Raw genomic sequence first — 22,648 nt, 5'->3', positions numbered from 1 at the left:
AAGTCGATCTAGACATGTCCGTCTGTCCGCCCTTCTGTACGCAAATTAGCCTCTCAGTTTTGAAGCTATCGGGCTGAAACTTTTTCAAAAGTCTTCTTTCTATATCAGGTAGTATATAAGTCGGATCCAGCCGGATCGGACAACTATATCTTATCTTCCCCATATCGGGAAAAAAAATTTAAAAAAAAATATATCTTCGCTGTTTTTTAACATCTAACCTTCTGAGCTTTGAAATAACATTTTTTATTCAGTTCTAAATTTCGAATTAAATTTTATCAAAATCGGACGACTACATCATATAGCTGCCATAGTAACGATCAGAAAATTAGTGGTAAAATAATGCGAAAAATTATGTCTTCGGTGTTTTTTAACATATAACCTTCTAAGTTTGGAAATAATATTTTTTAACTCATTTGAATTTCGAATTAATTTTGATCAAAATCGGACGACTATATCATATAGCTGCCATAGAAACGTTTGTAAAATTAGTCAAAAATTATGAAAAACTTATATCTTAGTCTTCTATGTTTGAAAATAAGATTTTTTAATTAGTTCTGAATTTTGAATTAAATTTTATCAAAATCGGACGAGTATATGATATAGCTGCCATAGGAACGGTCGGAAAGTTAGAGGTAAAATAATATGAACAAATTATATCTCCGGTGTTTTTCTTCACATATAACCTCCTAAGCTTGGAAATAACATATATCATATAGCTGTCATAGAAACGATCGGAAAATTGGTGGGAAAATAATATGAAACAAATTATAGCTTTGGTTTTTTTTTTGACATATAATCTTCTAAGCCTGGAAATAATATTTTTTAATTGGTTCTGAATTTCGAATTAAGTTTTATTAAAATCGGGCGACTATATCGTAAGGCTGTCATAGGAACGTTTGGAAATTTGGTGGAAAAATAATATGAAACAAATTATAGCTTTGGGGCTTAATGACATATTATCTTAAAATATAATTTTTTATATTTTTAAGAATTTCGAAATCAATTTAATAAAAATCGGACTACTATAACATATAGATGTCAAAAAATTGGTCTAAAAAAGAAAGAAAAATGTTTTTTTTAATATCACTGAAGTCAGCTACAATCCTAAAAAATTTTACATGGTGTTACTAAATTTGATTATTTCTTATAACTGCAATACAAACTTCGGTATACAAACTTCGGTTTGCCGAAGTTAACTTCCTTTCTCGTTTGGACATATTATCTTATAATATTGAAAATATCATTTTGTTATATTATTAACAATTTCGAATTAAATTTTATAAAAATTGCACGAGTCTTTTATATAGCTGTCAAAGAAACGGCCAGAGAAATAATGAAATAATTTTTTTTTAAAATCACTGAAGTTAGCAACAATCCTCAAAAATGTAACGCGGTGTTACTAACGTTGATTATTTTTTATACCAGCAAGGGTTAACAATATTCATTCAATGGGTTACGTCTTACTCCTAACGGCCCTCTTCAAGGTTCAAAGTCAGTCAGGAGGCAAGCTTGGCTTGTCATGGGCTCGAAGCATTAGCCAGTTACTCAGCACTTAAATGCTATGTAACTCAAAAGCCAACGCGAAATTAAACATCTAGTAAGCGTCCAAATAGTTTCTGCTGCTTTAAGTCATTCATGGATGCATTGTTAATTGGGAAGACCACGTTCCCTCAGCTTTAGAAAAGGTGTGTTAGGTTTCTGTTCTCTACCACCGCCCAAGCTTTTCAGTGTAAGTCGTTTATAGTCAATTTCAACAGAACAAATGAAAACAAGGAAAAACGCTCTAGTTTAAGTGAGTTTAAGAAAAATGAAGATATACTCATATAAGCAGCAAAACAATTTTTTAAAAGGCCACCTACACGCTATTTCAGTATATGACGAAAAAAGATATTAAAACCACGACATAAATAATAGTAAGCATTGACAACCAATGCCCTCAAAAAAGTTCACGCGAACTAAGCCACGAGCGCTGAGCTTTTAAATTTCCAAAGTTGAACGAACTCAATGATAGTAAAGAATAGTTAGCCGAAACAGCTGCAGAATCAGAGACGGTGCACTATGGTCCAAAACCCCAAATTTTTGACATAAATGATATTTTTTTTGTGAAATAATTTATTTTTGTTTCATTTTTTGGTTTCTATAATACTGAAATGATGTATAAAAATTTTGGAAAGATTTTTTCGGAATGCCCCTTATCTTCTACGCGCTTTTAAAGTCAGCTGTTCAGTGTCGTTATGTTTTGGCTAAAAAACGCGGGAAAATTTTCATAACTTGCAGCTAGTGATTTAATTAAAGCGAACATTCAAAGCTAAAAGTGTCTTTATGGAAAATAAAGGTCAAGGTATGTAAATTTATAATTTCTAAACTTTTTACTATATTTATACATGTTTGTGTTGTTTTGTCCAATGTGTTGCAAGTGTGTTGTTCTAGGTTATTCTAACAAAAGTACACGTGTTCTGTTAAAGTTTTCTTTTAAGTGCCTCCAAGTGCCTTGAAGGTAATATATTAATGTTTTTAACAAATTACTATAAAATCAATTTTAAGTAATGGTTTTCGCCCGTTTTTGCCCCTTTTCGAAAAAACAATACATGTTGCAGGTGTTTATGAGTTTTCTCATGCAGCGCTCCTCGAAGTTTGGGAGGAGAGCAACCGGAAAGACGACGCTGTTAGAGGTTTTGTTATAAAACGAATAACAGAAAGCGACAGGATTGACCTTTCTGAAGAGCATATGGGGGAAATACTAAATAAAGTTAAGTATTTCATTAACTATGTTAAGAGAAACTTACCGAAATGCAATCGTATGTTAGGGCGTTTTAAATCAGTTCACTCACGATGGCTTGGTTCAAAAATGGTTATACGCATTGACAAGCAACCAGTCACTTTGAAAACTGGGAGAAAAAAGTCGAATTATGAAGATGCAGGACGTCGCCTTAAAAGAAAATTAGCATCTGAGCTGGCTTCAGAAGAAGCTCATTCAACTTCTCTCCTTTTACACGCTGCCTCAGTTTCAGAAAGCTAAAAGCAGTGAAGACATAAATGATTTAAAAAAAAAAACTTAATATGAATGAGCCGATTCCAATAAGTCCTGATAGTGCACTGGCATTTTTTTATTGAAAATGGATTTACAAAGAAGCAATATTTGAATATAGGAGCACTAAATAAGCAACAAGGATGTGATATTTTCCCTTCATATAATCAAATCGCCGAATCCAAATTGAAATGCAGACCACTGGAAATTAAAATCTGTGAAACGAAAGCGGAAGTCTCATTCCAAAATTTGCTAGATCATACAGCTCACCGCATGCTTGAAATGCAACAGGATGTTTTTGATATTTGGCCAGATGCAACAGAATGCACTTTAATTGTGAGCTATGTGTTCGATGGGTCTACTGGACACAGGACATATAAGCAAAGATTTCAATTGAATGAATCAGTTGGCTTAGATCATTCGCTTTTTGTCACCACTGTTATACCGTTAAAGCTAATGGATCAGCATCATCGGGTTATTTGGATTAATAGGACTCCACAGTCAGTGAGATTTTGTCGACCTTTGAAAATTGAGTTCGTGAAGGAAAGTACTGCACTGATTTTAAAAGAGAAAAAAAATCTGGACGTGGAAATAGAAAACCTAAACGTATTATCTTATAGCTACAAAAGCAATATAATAACTGTAAAATACCAAACTCATATGACTTTAATCGATGGTAAGGTCTTAAACATTGTAACCGGAACCAATTCGTGCCAATCATGTCCGTTATGTGGAGCAAAGCCTACTCAATTGCTTAAAACAACTGATTTTAACTCGCCGATTTTTAATGTGAAATCAGAAAATTTAAAATATGGAGTGAGTCCGCTACATGCATGGATACGGTTTATGGAGTTTCCTCTGCGAATTTCCTATAGAATTGAAGTAAAGAAATGGCACGTGAAAGGAGATGAAAAGCTTAAAGTATCCTTGCGTAGAAAACGTATTCAAGAGAAGTTGTGGATTGAGCTTGGCCTTAATGTAGATACACCAAAACAAAATGGAAGCTGTAATAGCAATGACGGAAATACCGCAAGACGGACATTCTCAACTAGTCTAAAATTTTCGGCTATCTTGGATTTGGATTTTAAACTCATCTATAATTTTTATATTATTTTAATAGCTATTTCTTCTGAGCATATTATAACCCATTTTATTGTTCCAGTTGGTGTGCTTGGAGAAAATGCATCTGAAGCGCGAAACAAATTATACAAGAGCGATCGAAAGTCTCATGCCAGAAAATGCAGCCGATTAGCAAATATTGAAGACGTCTTTCATTTCTCTCTACAATTTGTTTGAAAGAAAGGGAAAAAAAAATCTAAAAAGGTCCTTCCCAAAGAAGTCATTGATCTACTCGATGTTCCTGATCCAGAGCTATATATGACCGGAAAGTCGGATGGAGAAACAGACGAAGAAGATTTTTTTTGTTTAGATAATATTATTTTGGATTCAGAAATTGAAAATGAAAATTAGTTTAATAAAAAATAATGATAAAAATATATTTTATAAATGTATTAGCGTTTTCATTTGTGTTGATTTTGGGGTTGTATATAAGACGACTTTACTATTTATACCAATAAATACGATATATGTGTAATTTTGTTTATATCGGTTGTATTGTTGGGGGAAGGCGTGGTCAGAATAACACAAAATTTTTTTTGAAATTCAATTTTATCCTCCCTGATATTCGTGCAAATTTTCAGAATCTTACGATCATTTTTAGAGTTTATGCCAAAAATTTGGCCCTTTGGACCATAGTGCGGTGGCAGCGTTTATCCGAGGTAGTCATAATGAAAAATTTTTAGCCTAACAAGTCCTTCGCCTCGCGAAGTTCGGAAAAAATTCTGGCGTTTTGTTTGATCATCCGCCTAATCCGTGAGAAGTAAGAAGAAAAATCGGAGATAAAAAAAAAACGCCACAACATTTTCACTCCTAAAGACAGGACTTGTCCTCAGTGGATTAATCAAGCCAAATTATATCGCCATGATCCCTTCAGTATCCATTCGAAAGGAACGTGAATAAAAGTACAGAGGAGGCCCCGTAATAAAAAATTTAAAAATAAAAAATGATTACAAATGTTTAAAAACAAGTTTAATATTATAAATACAAAAAAACAATATTTTAAAATGAAAAATGCATAACATAACACTTTAAGTAACAAATATCCGAATTCTGAGAAACTGAAAGTAAAAGTTTAGCTCAACTTACCCTGCTCATATATCCCAAGATTTAGCGGACATACTTGCGAATCTTGCCACACCTTTATCAATTAGTAACGCACAAACAACCGCGCGAATTATGAAAAAAATATTAAATTTGTCGTAAGGCAAATTTAAGTAGTCTGGTAAAGGAAATTCTTAATCTCAATAAAGATTTTTCAAAATATACACGGCAAACTATAAAAAGAGAATCCTAGCGATTCAGATAAATAAACAAATATCGTGCGGACCCTTAGAGATTTTTCGGGAAACAAAAGCGAATATCTTCATGGAAGAAAGGTGTTGAAAATTTATGAACTCAAAATCGGCTCCCCAAAATATTACGGAATTCTTTTAGCAATCTGAACCAAAATTACCGGATAAGCGGACGCCGTACTAGAATTATATAATTCCCCTTTCCAAAGTTGAACGAACTCAATGATAGTAAAGAATAGTTAGCCGAAACAGCTGCAGAATCAGAGACGGTGCACTATGGTCCAAAACCCCAAATTTTTGACATAAATGATATTTTTTTTGTGAAATAATTTATTTTTGTTTCATTTTTTGGTTTCTATAATACTGAAATGATGTATAAAAATTTTGGAAAGATTTTTTCGGAATGCCCCTTATCTTCTACGCGCTTTTAAAGTCAGCTGTTCAGTGTCGTTATGTTTTGGCTAAAAAACGCGGGAAAATTTTCATAACTTGCAGCTAGTGATTTAATTAAAGCGAACATTCAAAGCTAAAAGTGTCTTTATGGAAAATAAAGGTCAAGGTATGTAAATTTATAATTTCTAAACTTTTTACTATATTTATACATGTTTGTGTTGTTTTGTCCAATGTGTTGCAAGTGTGTTGTTCTAGGTTATTCTAACAAAAGTACACGTGTTCTGTTAAAGTTTTCTTTTAAGTGCCTCCAAGTGCCTTGAAGGTAATATATTAATGTTTTTAACAAATTACTATAAAATCAATTTTAAGTAATGGTTTTCGCCCGTTTTTGCCCCTTTTCGAAAAAACAATACATGTTGCAGGTGTTTATGAGTTTTCTCATGCAGCGCTCCTCGAAGTTTGGGAGGAGAGCAACCGGAAAGACGACGCTGTTAGAGGTTTTGTTATAAAACGAATAACAGAAAGCGACAGGATTGACCTTTCTGAAGAGCATATGGGGGAAATACTAAATAAAGTTAAGTATTTCATTAACTATGTTAAGAGAAACTTACCGAAATGCAATCGTATGTTAGGGCGTTTTAAATCAGTTCACTCACGATGGCTTGGTTCAAAAATGGTTATACGCATTGACAAGCAACCAGTCACTTTGAAAACTGGGAGAAAAAAGTCGAATTATGAAGATGCAGGACGTCGCCTTAAAAGAAAATTAGCATCTGAGCTGGCTTCAGAAGAAGCTCATTCAACTTCTCTCCTTTTACACGCTGCCTCAGTTTCAGAAAGCTAAAAGCAGTGAAGACATAAATGATTTAAAAAAAAAAACTTAATATGAATGAGCCGATTCCAATAAGTCCTGATAGTGCACTGGCATTTTTTTATTGAAAATGGATTTACAAAGAAGCAATATTTGAATATAGGAGCACTAAATAAGCAACAAGGATGTGATATTTTCCCTTCATATAATCAAATCGCCGAATCCAAATTGAAATGCAGACCACTGGAAATTAAAATCTGTGAAACGAAAGCGGAAGTCTCATTCCAAAATTTGCTAGATCATACAGCTCACCGCATGCTTGAAATGCAACAGGATGTTTTTGATATTTGGCCAGATGCAACAGAATGCACTTTAATTGTGAGCTATGTGTTCGATGGGTCTACTGGACACAGGACATATAAGCAAAGATTTCAATTGAATGAATCAGTTGGCTTAGATCATTCGCTTTTTGTCACCACTGTTATACCGTTAAAGCTAATGGATCAGCATCATCGGGTTATTTGGATTAATAGGACTCCACAGTCAGTGAGATTTTGTCGACCTTTGAAAATTGAGTTCGTGAAGGAAAGTACTGCACTGATTTTAAAAGAGAAAAAAAATCTGGACGTGGAAATAGAAAACCTAAACGTATTATCTTATAGCTACAAAAGCAATATAATAACTGTAAAATACCAAACTCATATGACTTTAATCGATGGTAAGGTCTTAAACATTGTAACCGGAACCAATTCGTGCCAATCATGTCCGTTATGTGGAGCAAAGCCTACTCAATTGCTTAAAACAACTGATTTTAACTCGCCGATTTTTAATGTGAAATCAGAAAATTTAAAATATGGAGTGAGTCCGCTACATGCATGGATACGGTTTATGGAGTTTCCTCTGCGAATTTCCTATAGAATTGAAGTAAAGAAATGGCACGTGAAAGGAGATGAAAAGCTTAAAGTATCCTTGCGTAGAAAAAGTATTCAAGAGAAGTTGTGGATTGAGCTTGGCCTTAATGTAGATACACCAAAACAAAATGGAAGCTGTAATAGCAATGACGGAAATACCGCAAGACGGACATTCTCAACTAGTCTAAAATTTTCGGCTATCTTGGATTTGGATTTTAAACTCATCTATAATTTTTATATTATTTTAATAGCTATTTCTTCTGAGCATATTATAACCCATTTTATTGTTCCAGTTGGTGTGCTTGGAGAAAATGCATCTGAAGCGCGAAACAAATTATACAAGAGCGATCGAAAGTCTCATGCCAGAAAATGCAGCCGATTAGCAAATATTGAAGACGTCTTTCATTTCTCTCTACAATTTGTTTGAAAGAAAGGGAAAAAAAAATCTAAAAAGGTCCTTCCCAAAGAAGTCATTGATCTACTTGATGTTCCTGATCCAGAGCTATATATGACCGGAAAGTCGGATGGAGAAACAGACGAAGAAGATTTTTTTTGTTTAGATAATATTATTTTGGATTCAGAAATTGAAAATGAAAATTAGTTTAATAAAAAATAATGATAAAAATATATTTTATAAATGTATTAGCGTTTTCATTTGTGTTGATTTTGGGGTTGTATATAAGACGACTTTACTATTTATACCAATAAATACGACATATGTGTAATTTTGTTTATATCGGTTGTATTGTTGGGGGAAGGCGTGGTCAGAATAACACAAAATTTTTTTTGAAATTCAATTTTATCCTCCCTGATATTCGTGCAAATTTTCAGAATCTTACGATCATTTTTAGAGTTTATGCCAAAAATTTGGCCCTTTGGACCATAGTGCGGTGGCAGCGTTTATCCGAGGTAGTCATAATGAAAAATTTTTAGCCTAACAAGTCCTTCGCCTCGCGAAGTTCGGAAAAAATTCTGGCGTTTTGTTTGATCATCCGCCTAATCCGTGAGAAGTAAGAAGAAAAATCGGAGATAAAAAAAAAACGCCACAACATTTTCACTCCTAAAGACAGGACTTGTCCTCAGTGGATTAATCAAGCCAAATTATATCGCCATGATCCCTTCAGTATCCATTCGAAAGGAACGTGAATAAAAGTACAGAGGAGGCCCCGTAATAAAAAATTTAAAAATAAAAAATGATTACAAATGTTTAAAAACAAATTTAATATTATAAATACAAAAAAACAATATTTTAAAATGAAAAATGCATAACATAACACTTTAAGTAACAAATATCCGAATTCTGAGAAACTGAAAGTAAAAGTTTAGCTCAACTTACCCTGCTCATATATCCCAAGATTTAGCGGACATACTTGCGAATCTTGCCACACCTTTATCAATTAGTAACGCACAAACAACCGCGCGAATTATGAAAAAAATATTAAATTTGTCGTAAGGCAAATTTAAGTAGTCTGGTAAAGGAAATTCTTAATCTCAATAAAGATTTTTCAAAATATACACGGCAAACTATAAAAAGAGAATCCTAGCGATTCAGATAAATAAACAAATATCGTGCGGACCCTTAGAGATTTTTCGGGAAACAAAAGCGAATATCTTCATGGAAGAAAGGTGTTGAAAATTTATGAACTCAAAATCGGCTCCCCAAAATATTACGGAATTCTTTTAGCAATCTGAACCAAAATTACCGGATAAGCGGACGCCGTACTAGAATTATATAATTCCCCTTTCCAAAGTTGAACGAACTCAATGATAGTAAAGAATAGTTAGCCGAAACAGCTGCAGAATCAGAGACGGTGCACTATGGTCCAAAACCCCAAATTTTTGACATAAATGATATTTTTTTTGTGAAATAATTTATTTTTGTTTCATTTTTTGGTTTCTATAATACTGAAATGATGTATAAAAATTTTGGAAAGATTTTTTCGGAATGCCCCTTATCTTCTACGCGCTTTTAAAGTCAGCTGTTCAGTGTCGTTATGTTTTGGCTAAAAAACGCGGGAAAATTTTCATAACTTGCAGCTAGTGATTTAATTAAAGCGAACATTCAAAGCTAAAAGTGTCTTTATGGAAAATAAAGGTCAAGGTATGTAAATTTATAATTTCTAAACTTTTTACTATATTTATACATGTTTGTGTTGTTTTGTCCAATGTGTTGCAAGTGTGTTGTTCTAGGTTATTCTAACAAAAGTACACGTGTTCTGTTAAAGTTTTCTTTTAAGTGCCTCCAAGTGCCTTGAAGGTAATATATTAATGTTTTTAACAAATTACTATAAAATCAATTTTAAGTAATGGTTTTCGCCCGTTTTTGCCCCTTTTCGAAAAAACAATACATGTTGCAGGTGTTTATGAGTTTTCTCATGCAGCGCTCCTCGAAGTTTGGGAGGAGAGCAACCGGAAAGACGACGCTGTTAGAGGTTTTGTTATAAAACGAATAACAGAAAGCGACAGGATTGACCTTTCTGAAGAGCATATGGGGGAAATACTAAATAAAGTTAAGTATTTCATTAACTATGTTAAGAGAAACTTACCGAAATGCAATCGTATGTTAGGGCGTTTTAAATCAGTTCACTCACGATGGCTTGGTTCAAAAATGGTTATACGCATTGACAAGCAACCAGTCACTTTGAAAACTGGGAGAAAAAAGTCGAATTATGAAGATGCAGGACGTCGCCTTAAAAGAAAATTAGCATCTGAGCTGGCTTCAGAAGAAGCTCATTCAACTTCTCTCCTTTTACACGCTGCCTCAGTTTCAGAAAGCTAAAAGCAGTGAAGACATAAATGATTTAAAAAAAAAACTTAATATGAATGAGCCGATTCCAATAAGTCCTGATAGTGCACTGGCATTTTTTTATTGAAAATGGATTTACAAAGAAGCAATATTTGAATATAGGAGCACTAAATAAGCAACAAGGATGTGATATTTTCCCTTCATATAATCAAATCGCCGAATCCAAATTGAAATGCAGACCACTGGAAATTAAAATCTGTGAAACGAAAGCGGAAGTCTCATTCCAAAATTTGCTAGATCATACAGCTCACCGCATGCTTGAAATGCAACAGGATGTTTTTGATATTTGGCCAGATGCAACAGAATGCACTTTAATTGTGAGCTATGTGTTCGATGGGTCTACTGGACACAGGACATATAAGCAAAGATTTCAATTGAATGAATCAGTTGGCTTAGATCATTCGCTTTTTGTCACCACTGTTATACCGTTAAAGCTAATGGATCAGCATCATCGGGTTATTTGGATTAATAGGACTCCACAGTCAGTGAGATTTTGTCGACCTTTGAAAATTGAGTTCGTGAAGGAAAGTACTGCACTGATTTTAAAAGAGAAAAAAAATCTGGACGTGGAAATAGAAAACCTAAACGTATTATCTTATAGCTACAAAAGCAATATAATAACTGTAAAATACCAAACTCATATGACTTTAATCGATGGTAAGGTCTTAAACATTGTAACCGGAACCAATTCGTGCCAATCATGTCCGTTATGTGGAGCAAAGCCTACTCAATTGCTTAAAACAACTGATTTTAACTCGCCGATTTTTAATGTGAAATCAGAAAATTTAAAATATGGAGTGAGTCCGCTACATGCATGGATACGGTTTATGGAGTTTCCTCTGCGAATTTCCTATAGAATTGAAGTAAAGAAATGGCACGTGAAAGGAGATGAAAAGCTTAAAGTATCCTTGCGTAGAAAAAGTATTCAAGAGAAGTTGTGGATTGAGCTTGGCCTTAATGTAGATACACCAAAACAAAATGGAAGCTGTAATAGCAATGACGGAAATACCGCAAGACGGACATTCTCAACTAGTCTAAAATTTTCGGCTATCTTGGATTTGGATTTTAAACTCATCTATAATTTTTATATTATTTTAATAGCTATTTCTTCTGAGCATATTATAACCCATTTTATTGTTCCAGTTGGTGTGCTTGGAGAAAATGCATCTGAAGCGCGAAACAAATTATACAAGAGCGATCGAAAGTCTCATGCCAGAAAATGCAGCCGATTAGCAAATATTGAAGACGTCTTTCATTTCTCTCTACAATTTGTTTGAAAGAAAGGGAAAAAAAAATCTAAAAAGGTCCTTCCCAAAGAAGTCATTGATCTACTCGATGTTCCTGATCCAGAGCTATATATGACCGGAAAGTCGGATGGAGAAACAGACGAAGAAGATTTTTTTTGTTTAGATAATATTATTTTGGATTCAGAAATTGAAAATGAAAATTAGTTTAATAAAAAATAATGATAAAAATATATTTTATAAATGTATTAGCGTTTTCATTTGTGTTGATTTTGGGGTTGTATATAAGACGACTTTACTATTTATACCAATAAATACGACATATGTGTAATTTTGTTTATATCGGTTGTATTGTTGGGGGAAGGCGTGGTCAGAATAACACAAAATTTTTTTTGAAATTCAATTTTATCCTCCCTGATATTCGTGCAAATTTTCAGAATCTTACGATCATTTTTAGAGTTTATGCCAAAAATTTGGCCCTTTGGACCATAGTGCGGTGGCAGCGTTTATCCGAGGTAGTCATAATGAAAAATTTTTAGCCTAACAAGTCCTTCGCCTCGCGAAGTTCGGAAAAAATTCTGGCGTTTTGTTTGATCATCCGCCTAATCCGTGAGAAGTAAGAAGAAAAATCGGAGATAAAAAAAAAACGCCACAACATTTTCACTCCTAAAGACAGGACTTGTCCTCAGTGGATTAATCAAGCCAAATTATATCGCCATGATCCCTTCAGTATCCATTCGAAAGGAACGTGAATAAAAGTACAGAGGAGGCCCCGTAATAAAAAATTTAAAAATAAAAAATGATTACAAATGTTTAAAAACAAATTTAATATTATAAATACAAAAAAACAATATTTTAAAATGAAAAATGCATAACATAACACTTTAAGTAACAAATATCCGAATTCTGAGAAACTGAAAGTAAAAGTTTAGCTCAACTTACCCTGCTCATATATCCCAAGATTTAGCGGACATACTTGCGAATCTTGCCACACCTTTATCAATTAGTAACGCACAAACAATCGCGCGAATTATGAAAAAAATATTAAATTTGTCGTAAGGCAAATTTAAGTAGTCTGGTAAAGGAAATTCTTAATCTCAATAAAGATTTTTCAAAATATACACGGCAAACTATAAAAAGAGAATCCTAGCGATTCAGATAAATAAACAAATATCGTGCGGACCCTTAGAGATTTTTCGGGAAACAAAAGCGAATATCTTCATGGAAGAAAGGTGTTGAAAATTTATGAACTCAAAATCGGCTCCCCAAAATATTACGGAATTCTTTTAGCAATCTGAACCAAAATTACCGGATAAGCGGACGCCGTACTAGAATTATATAATTCCCCTTAGTTTGGAAAGCTTTTTCAAAATGCCTAACAGTGAATTTTGCCAGCAAACTCTGTAATATCAACTTTATGCTCTTAGTCAAGTTAACATAGTATAGTATCGATTATTTTCAGGTAGTGTTACAACTAATTCTATATCAAATTGGCAACTTAGATGCCTCTCAGGTGTCTGACAGCCATTGCAGTCTTTGTCAGAGGCCCTAATGGGATTTTGGCAAATTTCTGGATATTAAAGAGCCGCTTGACTTTGGACACGCATTACATCTGTGCAGTTTACTTGAAAATCTAGGAATAGTCAGACGCAGAAATCTTCATATATAGGGAAGGCACCTATGCTACCACCCAAATCCCAACAAAGGATGGTAGCCGTCAAACAAAACTTTCATTCACAACTCTATTACAACCTAAATAAAGCGCAGTTTCTAACCCCAACCAATCAAACTAACAAATTTAGATATTATAAACAATTTAGATATACAAACTAGGCCAATGCAGAAGCAACCTACAGCGCCCCAAAACCTCCCCTACAACCCAAACCGAAACTTGTACCTACAGATGTCAGTCAGTTCGCTCGCGTTATTTAAATTATATGAACAGATCGGCAATTATTGATTATTCAGGGAAAGGAGGTCCTTCCTCAGCACTTCCAACTTTCTAAACACAAAAAGCCAAGTCCATTCCATATTCAGCCGGAGATCAAAAGCCACCCAGCTCAAAACAAGAGTATTATCATTTAGTAGAAAAAATAATGTAAACGACCAAAACAAAATGAACATTTTTTCGTTAGCTCAGCTGGAGGTACCACCAAAATAATACTGGGCGATGACGCAATGAAAAACCTAGGAGCAATTATAGATGTGAAAATTAATACATTAATTCTTGGAAATAAATGAAAAATTTAGCAAAACTAGCAGGAAATACAATTGGACCGCAAGTCAGCCATATGACCCAGTTTCAGAAGTCAATTATAAGTAACCCACTACAAAGTCACAGAACCCTCTTTGCAGATCCCGACACGAAGTAAGCATACACAACTAAAGTAAAAGGCGAGATCAGAACTTTTTCCCAGTTTACGGAAAACATTACCCATATCCAACATCGTTAAATGAGATGCTAAAAGACGTTATTATAAGACCTTCAACAACGGTCAGTCCGAAGAAAAATAGTAAATATTAGGAATCGAATATAGGAAACTTAATGAAGTTACTATCTCAGTTCCCCGATCCTCGAAATTGGCGATATTATTGCGCAACGCGGGGACAAGTATTTTTCGTTACTAGACCTTAAGGAACAGCATTCGCTGAAAACGGCGGAAAATATGAACTTAAAAGATTTCTGTTTGGTCTAAAAAGCTCTCCACTCATTTTTCAAACAGCTCTAGAGGACATACTTAGAGAACACATAGGCACCTTTGCAAAACTCAAACATGCGAGTCCAAATAAAGAAATTCCATTTTTTCAAAAACGAAGTAAATTTCTTGGGATATACAATATCAGAGAATGGAGTTAAACGAACATGGGACGTTTTTTTACATACCGAAAACCTTTTTTATGTATACCATTTCGAAAATAAGTAAACACGTGTATCAGAATTTAGCCAAAAAAAATTTTTTTTAATTAGAATTGTTTAAAGTTTGTAAAAGAAAGCTAGTTTTCAAAAAGTACCCTCCGTTTGCAAGTATATATTTCCATCTGTAGTTATCCAATTGATTTCATGTCTTCTGCATAGAATCCCCTGAAACCTCTACTTAAAAAAAATTTTTTTTAAACACACAAAATGTTTAATTTCCTATAATTAAAATTAAATATTTATTAAAAAAAAATTTAAATAGTGCCCCCACTTTCTTTTTTAATTATAAAATTTGCCCTCATTTGTCATTACAATCTGGGTCGTCGTTGACGTCATCCAACAGCTCTTGAGCGATGCTCATGCGACGGTTCTTTTGGTCAAAATTCAGCAATTTTGGAACAAACTTCGCTGACACACGACTCATGCCCAAAACGTTTGAAAAAATTTCATGGCACGAGCCAAGCGATATACCGACATCTTCAGCAACTTCTCTGATATTGATTCGACGATTTTCCGACGATTTTTTTTTCTGAGCACGCAAAACAACTTGTTACCTTTACGCCTCTCACAACTAAACAAAAAAGGGGATTCAATTGAAACTTGGTACAGATGTTAGGGAAGAGTATACCAACATAACAAAACAAAAAAATAATCGAAAATATGTTGTCCGCGAAATTAGAAAAGTCACCTTACTTTTTGAACACACCTCGTATAATGATTTCATTCAGAAGTTTGCAACGCAGTAAAGGAGACGTTTTCGACAACAAATAGTATATTTTCTTGATCAGCATCACTAGAGGAATCGATCTAGCCATGTCCGTCTGTCCCTCCGTTTCTACGCAAACTAGTCTGTCAGTTTTAAAGCTTCTTTCTTTTGCATGTAGTATATGAGTCGGAACACCTATATCGTATAGCTCCCATTGGAGATATAGGGAAAAAAATTTGTAAATATTATGTCTTTTGTGGTTTTTAACATATAAGCTCTTAAGCTTAGAAATAACGCTCTTTCATTAGTTGTGAATTTCGAATTAAACTTGATCAAAATCGGACGACTATATCCAATAACTGTCATACGAACAATTGAAAAATTTGGTGGGAAAATGATATAAAAAAATTATATCTTCTGCGTTGTTAAGCATAAAACTTCTACACGATTTTCACAAAAATTCGTCCTTTTCAATAAATTTTGAATGAATTAAGAAAAGTATTATATAATTTAAATGGCATTTAAATAACCTTAAACTGAAGTTAGCAATAATCCTTAAAAATGTAACATGTTGTTATTAACGTTGATTATTTCTCATAGCTGTAAGGGTATACAAACTTCGGCTTGCCGAAGTTAACTTCATTTCTTGTTTGGAATCTTTTTTGAACTTTTTCTTTTCAACAGCATATTCCGCGTTGGTTGAAAATTTGACAGTTATATTTGGTAGAGACTTGGATGCCCATTACATTAAATTCGATATCTTGAAAACAAAAAATGGCTCCGTCGAAAAAAAGCCGATTGCAGGTGACAAATATTTTAAAATTTAAAATAATTATTTTTTTTGAAGGGACAATAGTTAAATTTTTTTAAAATTAAAATTGGTTTTTAATTTAAAAAAATTAAACATTTTGTGTGTTTAACAAAATGTATTTAAAAGGTAGAGGTTTCAGACGATTCTATGCAAAAGACATAATTAAATTAATCGGATAACTACAGATGGAGATATAGACTTGAAAACAGAGGGTCCTTTTGAAAACTAGCTTTCTTTTAAAAACTTTAAACAATTCAAATTAAAAAAAATTGGTTCGGTCAAATCCTGAAACACGAGTTTACTTATTTTCCGAATAGTATACGTAAAAAGAAGTTTCAGGCAAATCAAAAATGTGATTTTTTTGCCAAATTGATTTGGTTTGTAAAAGAACGTCCCATATCTAAGACCAAGTCAAGCAGAACTGCTTTAAACATGAGAAAAGCTGCTATTAATTCAAGAAACTTAAAAATACCCGTGCACAGTGGACGGTCGTCTATGGAGAAGCGGACAAAAATACTTCCAGTAGAGTATCGGCTTGGAATTTGTTTTGTAGCTAGATATTAAATATATTATATTAAATTATAATATTAATTAAATATATTAATATTAATATTGGATCGTATATATTCTCCATTTCTTCGCCAATATTAAAAATTAAATCAAAGCGGACCCCTAAAAGAATGCAACACTTTTTTTGAGTTCTTAATTTTAATTAAGCAATTAAAAAAATATATTAAAAAAAGGAAAATTCAATAGTTTAAAGTGTAAAAAGAACATATTAATGCGATCTGAAAACCATTACTCAAGCAAATTATAAACTGATGCAACCAAAATCATATTTTTGTTTTTTAATTTTCGTTGTCCGGATATGTAAGGTTCAGAACTTAATAATAACCTATTAAAAAGGTCTGTCTTTGTAAGAATACGCGAAACTTTTTGTGTGTGCTGGCTTCTAAATCGTTAAATGTCTTTATTTTTTGACTCAGCCGCTTCTTCCGAAAGTTCGCCAATTGAAGCTAAAGAGTTCTCAATTATGTCAGGCCCGTGAATCAATATTTTATGAACTGTGGCTGTGAGTTAGTACCACGAGTATTGTTTAGTTAGTTGTTAAGCTGTATTTATTGCATAAATTCTAAACTTTTCGGGATTAATTCGATAGCCTGATGAAAATCATCTAAATATTGTACCACATCTATCTTTCAAGTGACAATCTATCCCTGTTATTTCGGCAGACAATTTACTGATTTAAAAAACTCTCTGGCTGTGTTTTCATCGTTTGAGGATCCACATCCTCCAACTTTTGGTTTGCCTATTTGAGTCCTATTTTTTTACGAAATTCTTTTCTTTTCTTATTTGCCATTGTTTAATTGGAAGTCTGTAAGCCATAAAGTACTCAAAAAAACGAATATATACGAGTATATGCATGCAGCGGAGATAATCCAAATTCATATCGATTTTTAGCAATTGTTCTTTCCAAACAGAGTTTTTTTTATTTATTTCGGTTGGTTTGGCATTACATAAATAACATTTGGCTGACGACGATTGGGAAAGTGCGGTACAAACTTTACCCTCGACCATAGTCAGCTGCAGCAAATGAGTAACATTAATAACTATATCATTTAGTTTATATTGGGTTGGTAACACGGTAAGTATTTTAGCTTTGAAATATTCATATTTCTCCATTGAGACTTCAGCGGATCCTTTTTTAAATTGAAGTATTATAGGACGTCAGAATCGTGTGGATGATGGTCGAGGATTTTACCAAATAAGTGAGACATAGGATGTAAAAAACAAATTCGCGTCCTCCAAATTATTATTCTTGACTTGCTGTTTATATTCGCTATGTCCCCAGCTGTCGTCAAATCCCCATTTTCCAATTAATGTCAGATCATTTATTGAATCCGCATCAAACTCCTCAAAACTTCAGCCTGTAGTTCTAGAATTCGTGTACATGTATGGTTTAATAGGTTCTGAAGCTCTACTTAAGCAGCAGATTCCGTTACAGTTAAGTTATCAGGGTAACTTTTCTTTTTCTCTTTTACAATGTTGTCATAGCTTGCTAAAAAGTCCGCATCTATTGTTGCGTTAATAAAAGTTTTTATTAACACGTATTGATGCTTTGTTAAATAAGCATCCGTTATAAGATCAATGACAGACGAAATTTTGGCTGGTAATATTGAGGGCTGCTCTTGGAGACTTTCGGAACGTAAGTCATTGCCTGCGGACACATTTAGCTGTTAAATAACAATACGGCGACGTTTTATTCTTTGGGAGCATTCTGCATTATTAATCCTATGCCGACCTCGATTTTGAGATGCTGCGTTTGCAAGCTTAAAGAAATATCATCTGTTTTGGAAAGCCAATCCGAGTTTTTGCGAGCAATATAGATTTTATTCCAGCAACATTTGTTATAAAACGAAGAAATTCTTTTGAAATTATATTTGAGTAAAGTTGTTACTTCATCATGATTCGATGTAAGAATCAAGTTCAGTGAAAATCTCTTTAAAAATATTAGCGTTTGAGCCCTTGCCAGAGCGCCAAACATCCAAAAGGTAATTGCGCGAAATCTGGCACTGATGACATATTCCTATAGCGTATAAAAGGTACCGAATTAAAATTTAAAAACAAAAGCAATACGAATAATAAAAAGATATGTGATCACGAAAAGAACAAATCCAGGCGCAACGAAAGAATACAATAACGAACAAAGACACAACAACATAGAAATCTTGGACGAGACGGGATAATCTACAAACGCAAATTGCAGCAGCTGATTTTCATAACTAAAAATTACTAAATTTTGATTAATTTTTTGAAAAAAGTTTCATTGGAGGGCGGCGTTGGCAAAACAACTTTTACCTTTTCTAAATGTTAATGTGCTTTTAGAATAGAAGCTAACAATTAGGGTTAAAACACACATAAACAATGAAAATCAAATAAAAATTACACAAAAACAATGTGAATACCTTTTATATTTATTTTAGTTTGATCACTTTATTTAAACTTTTATCACCAGCATATATCCCAAGATTTAGCGGACATACTTGCGAATCTTGCCACACCTTTATCAATTAGTAACGCACAAACAACCGCGCGAATTATGAAAAAAATATTAAATTTGTCGTAAGGCAAATTTAAGTAGTCTGGTAAAGGAAATTCTTAATCTCAATAAAGATTTTTCAAAATATACACGGCAAACTATAAAAAGAGAATCCTAGCGATTCAGATAAATAAACAAATATCGTGCGGACCCTTAGAGATTTTTCGGGGAACAAAAGCGAATATCTTCATGGAAGAAAGGTGTTGAAAATTTATGAACTCAAAATCGGCTCCCCAAAATATTACGGAATTCTTTTAGCAATCTGAACCAAAATTACCGGATAAGCGGACGCCGTACTAGAATTATATAATTCCCCTTAGTTTGGAAAGCTTTTTCAAAATGCCTAACAGTGAATTTTGCCAGCAAACTCTGTAATATCAACTTTATGCTCTTAGTCAAGTTAACATAGTATAGTATCGATTATTTTCAGGTAGTGTTACAACTAATTCTATATCAAATTGGCAACTTAGATGCCTCTCAGGTGTCTGACAGCCATTGCAGTCTTTGTCAGAGGCCCTAATGGGATTTTGGCAAATTTCTGGATATTAAAGAGCCGCTTGACTTTGGACACGCATTACATCTGTGCAGTTTACTTGAAAATCTAGGAATAGTCAGACGCAGAAATCTTCATATATAGGGAAGGCACCTATGCTACCACCCAAATCCCAACAAAGGATGGTAGCCGTCAAACAAAACTTTCATTCACAACTCTATTACAACCTAAATAAAGCGCAGTTTCTAACCCCAACCAATCAAACTAACAAATTTAGATATTATAAACAATTTAGATATACAAACTAGGCCAATGCAGAAGCAACCTACAGCGCCCCAAAACCTCCCCTACAACCCAAACCGAAACTTGTACCTACAGATGTCAGTCAGTTCGCTCGCGTTATTTAAATTATATGAACAGATCGGCAATTATTGATTATTCAGGGAAAGGAGGTCCTTCCTCAGCACTTCCAACTTTCTAAACACAAAAAGCCAAGTCCATTCCATATTCAGCCGGAGATCAAAAGCCACCCAGCTCAAAACAAGAGTATTATCATTTAGTAGAAAAAATAATGTAAACGACCAAAACAAAATGAACATTTTTTCGTTAGCTCAGCTGGAGGTACCACCAAAATAATACTGGGCGATGACGCAATGAAAAACCTAGGAGCAATTATAGATGTGAAAATTAATACATTAATTCTTGGAAATAAATGAAAAATTTAGCAAAACTAGCAGGAAATACAATTGGACCGCAAGTCAGCCATATGACCCAGTTTCAGAAGTCAATTATAAATAACCCACTACAAAGTCACAGAACCCTCTTTGCAGATCCCGACACGAAGTAAGCATACACAACTAAAGTAAAAGGCGAGATCAGAACTTTTTCCCAGTTTACGGAAAACATTACCCATATCCAACATCGTTAAATGAGATGCTAAAAGACGTTATTATAAGACCTTCAACAACGGTCAGTCCGAAGAAAAATAGTAAATATTAGGAATCGAATATAGGAAACTTAATGAAGTTACTATCTCAGTTCCCCGATCCTCGAAATTGGCGATATTATTGCGCAACGCGGGGACAAGTATTTTTCGTTACTAGACCTTAAGGAACAGCATTCGCTGAAAACGGCGGAAAATATGAACTTAAAAGATTTCTGTTTGGTCTAAAAAGCTCTCCACTCATTTTTCAAACAGCTCTAGAGGACATACTTAGAGAACACATAGGCACCTTTGCAAAACTCAAACATGCGAGTCCAAATAAAGAAATTCCATTTTTTCAAAAACGAAGTAAATTTCTTGGGATATACAATATCAGAGAATGGAGTTAAACGAACATGGGACGTTTTTTTACATACCGAAAACCTTTTTTATGTATACCATTTCGAAAATAAGTAAACACGTGTATCAGAATTTAGCCAAAAAAAATTTTTTTTAATTAGAATTGTTTAAAGTTTGTAAAAGAAAGCTAGTTTTCAAAAAGTACCCTCCGTTTGCAAGTATATATTTCCATCTGTAGTTATCCAATTGATTTCATGTCTTCTGCATAGAATCCCCTGAAACCTCTACTTAAAAAAAATTTTTTTTAAACACACAAAATGTTTAATTTCCTATAATTAAAATTAAATATTTATTAAAAAAAAATTTAAATAGTGCCCCCACTTTCTTTTTTAATTATAAAATTTGCCCTCATTTGTCATTACAATCTGGGTCGTCGTTGACGTCATCCAACAGCTCTTGAGCGATGCTCATGCGACGGTTCTTTTGGTCAAAATTCAGCAATTTTGGAACAAACTTCGCTGACACACGACTCATGCCCAAAACGTTTGAAAAAATTTCATGGCACGAGCCAAGCGATATACCGACATCTTCAGCAACTTCTCTGATATTGATTCGACGATTTTCCGACGATTTTTTTTTCTGAGCACGCAAAACAACTTGTTACCTTTACGCCTCTCACAACTAAACAAAAAAGGGGATTCAATTGAAACTTGGTACAGATGTTAGGGAAGAGTATACCAACATAACAAAACAAAAAAATAATCGAAAATATGTTGTCCGCGAAATTAGAAAAGTCACCTTACTTTTTGAACACACCTCGTATAATGATTTCATTCAGAAGTTTGCAACGCAGTAAAGGAGACGTTTTCGACAACAAATAGTATATTTTCTTGATCAGCATCACTAGAGGAATCGATCTAGCCATGTCCGTCTGTCCCTCCGTTTCTACGCAAACTAGTCTGTCAGTTTTAAAGCTTCTTTCTTTTGCATGTAGTATATGAGTCGGAACACCTATATCGTATAGCTCCCATTGGAGATATAGGGAAAAAAATTTGTAAATATTATGTCTTTTGTGGTTTTTAACATATAAGTTCTTAAGCTTAGAAATAACGCTCTTTCATTAGTTGTGAATTTCGAATTAAACTTGATCAAAATCGGACGACTATATCCAATAACTGTCATACGAACAATTGAAAAATTTGGTGGGAAAATGATATAAAAAAATTATATCTTCTGCGTTGTTAAGCATAAAACTTCTACACGATTTTCACAAAAATTCGTCCTTTTCAATAAATTTTGAATGAATTAAGAAAAGTATTATATAATTTAAATGGCATTTAAATAACCTTCCATTGATGGCATAAGTTAAACTGAAGTTAGCAATAATCCTTAAAAATGTAACATGTTGTTATTAACGTTGATTATTTCTCATAGCTGTAAGGGTATACAAACTTCGGCTTGCCGAAGTTAACTTCATTTCTTGTTTGGAATCTTTTTTGAACTTTTTCTTTTCAACAGCATATTCCGCGTTGGTTGAAAATTTGACAGTTATATTTGGTAGAGACTTGGATGCCCATTACATTAAATTCGATATCTTGAAAACAAAAAATGGCTCCGTCGAAAAAAAGCCGATTGCAGGTGACAAATATTTTAAAATTTAAAATAATTATTTTTTTTGAAGGGACAATAGTTAAATTTTTTTAAAATTAAAATTGGTTTTTAATTTAAAAAAATT

At 33.5% G+C, this 22,648-nt stretch overlaps 2 protein-coding genes across 59 annotated transcripts in view; both read left to right on the top strand.

Moving 5' to 3' along the window:
- Window positions 1-22,648, top strand: part of LOC108032711 (meiosis regulator and mRNA stability factor 1) — a 430,692-nt gene that overhangs the window by 199,785 nt on the left and 208,259 nt on the right. The gene's annotated exons all lie outside the window — the stretch shown is intronic.
- LOC127011840 (uncharacterized) lies at window positions 2,001-11,843 on the top strand. Of its 15 annotated transcripts, none has more exons than XM_050890085.1 (4): window positions 2,001-2,341; window positions 2,418-2,497; window positions 2,598-2,749; window positions 2,808-4,529. In XM_050890085.1, exon 4 carries the CDS (start codon window positions 3,302-3,304, stop codon window positions 4,322-4,324), a length of 1,023 nt encoding a protein of 340 aa, XP_050746042.1. In that variant the 5' UTR covers window positions 2,001-2,341; window positions 2,418-2,497; window positions 2,598-2,749; window positions 2,808-3,301; the 3' UTR covers window positions 4,325-4,529. The 15 variants fall into 15 exon arrangements, with proteins under 15 accessions (XP_050746042.1, XP_050746041.1, XP_050746040.1 ...); XM_050890083.1 differs by lacking the exons at window positions 2,598-2,749; window positions 2,808-4,529 and adding exons at window positions 6,255-6,406; window positions 10,122-11,843 and having other exon boundaries at window positions 2,002-2,341; XM_050890081.1 differs by lacking the exon at window positions 2,808-4,529 and adding an exon at window positions 10,122-11,843 and having other exon boundaries at window positions 2,002-2,341.

Source organism: Drosophila biarmipes, unplaced genomic scaffold (genome assembly GCF_025231255.1).
Source record: "Drosophila biarmipes strain raj3 unplaced genomic scaffold, RU_DBia_V1.1 ptg000015l, whole genome shotgun sequence".
NCBI lineage: Eukaryota > Metazoa > Arthropoda > Insecta > Diptera > Drosophilidae > Drosophila > Drosophila biarmipes.
The sequence above is the reverse complement of the archived record's forward strand: the minus strand, read 5'-3'. Positions and strand labels throughout refer to the sequence as shown.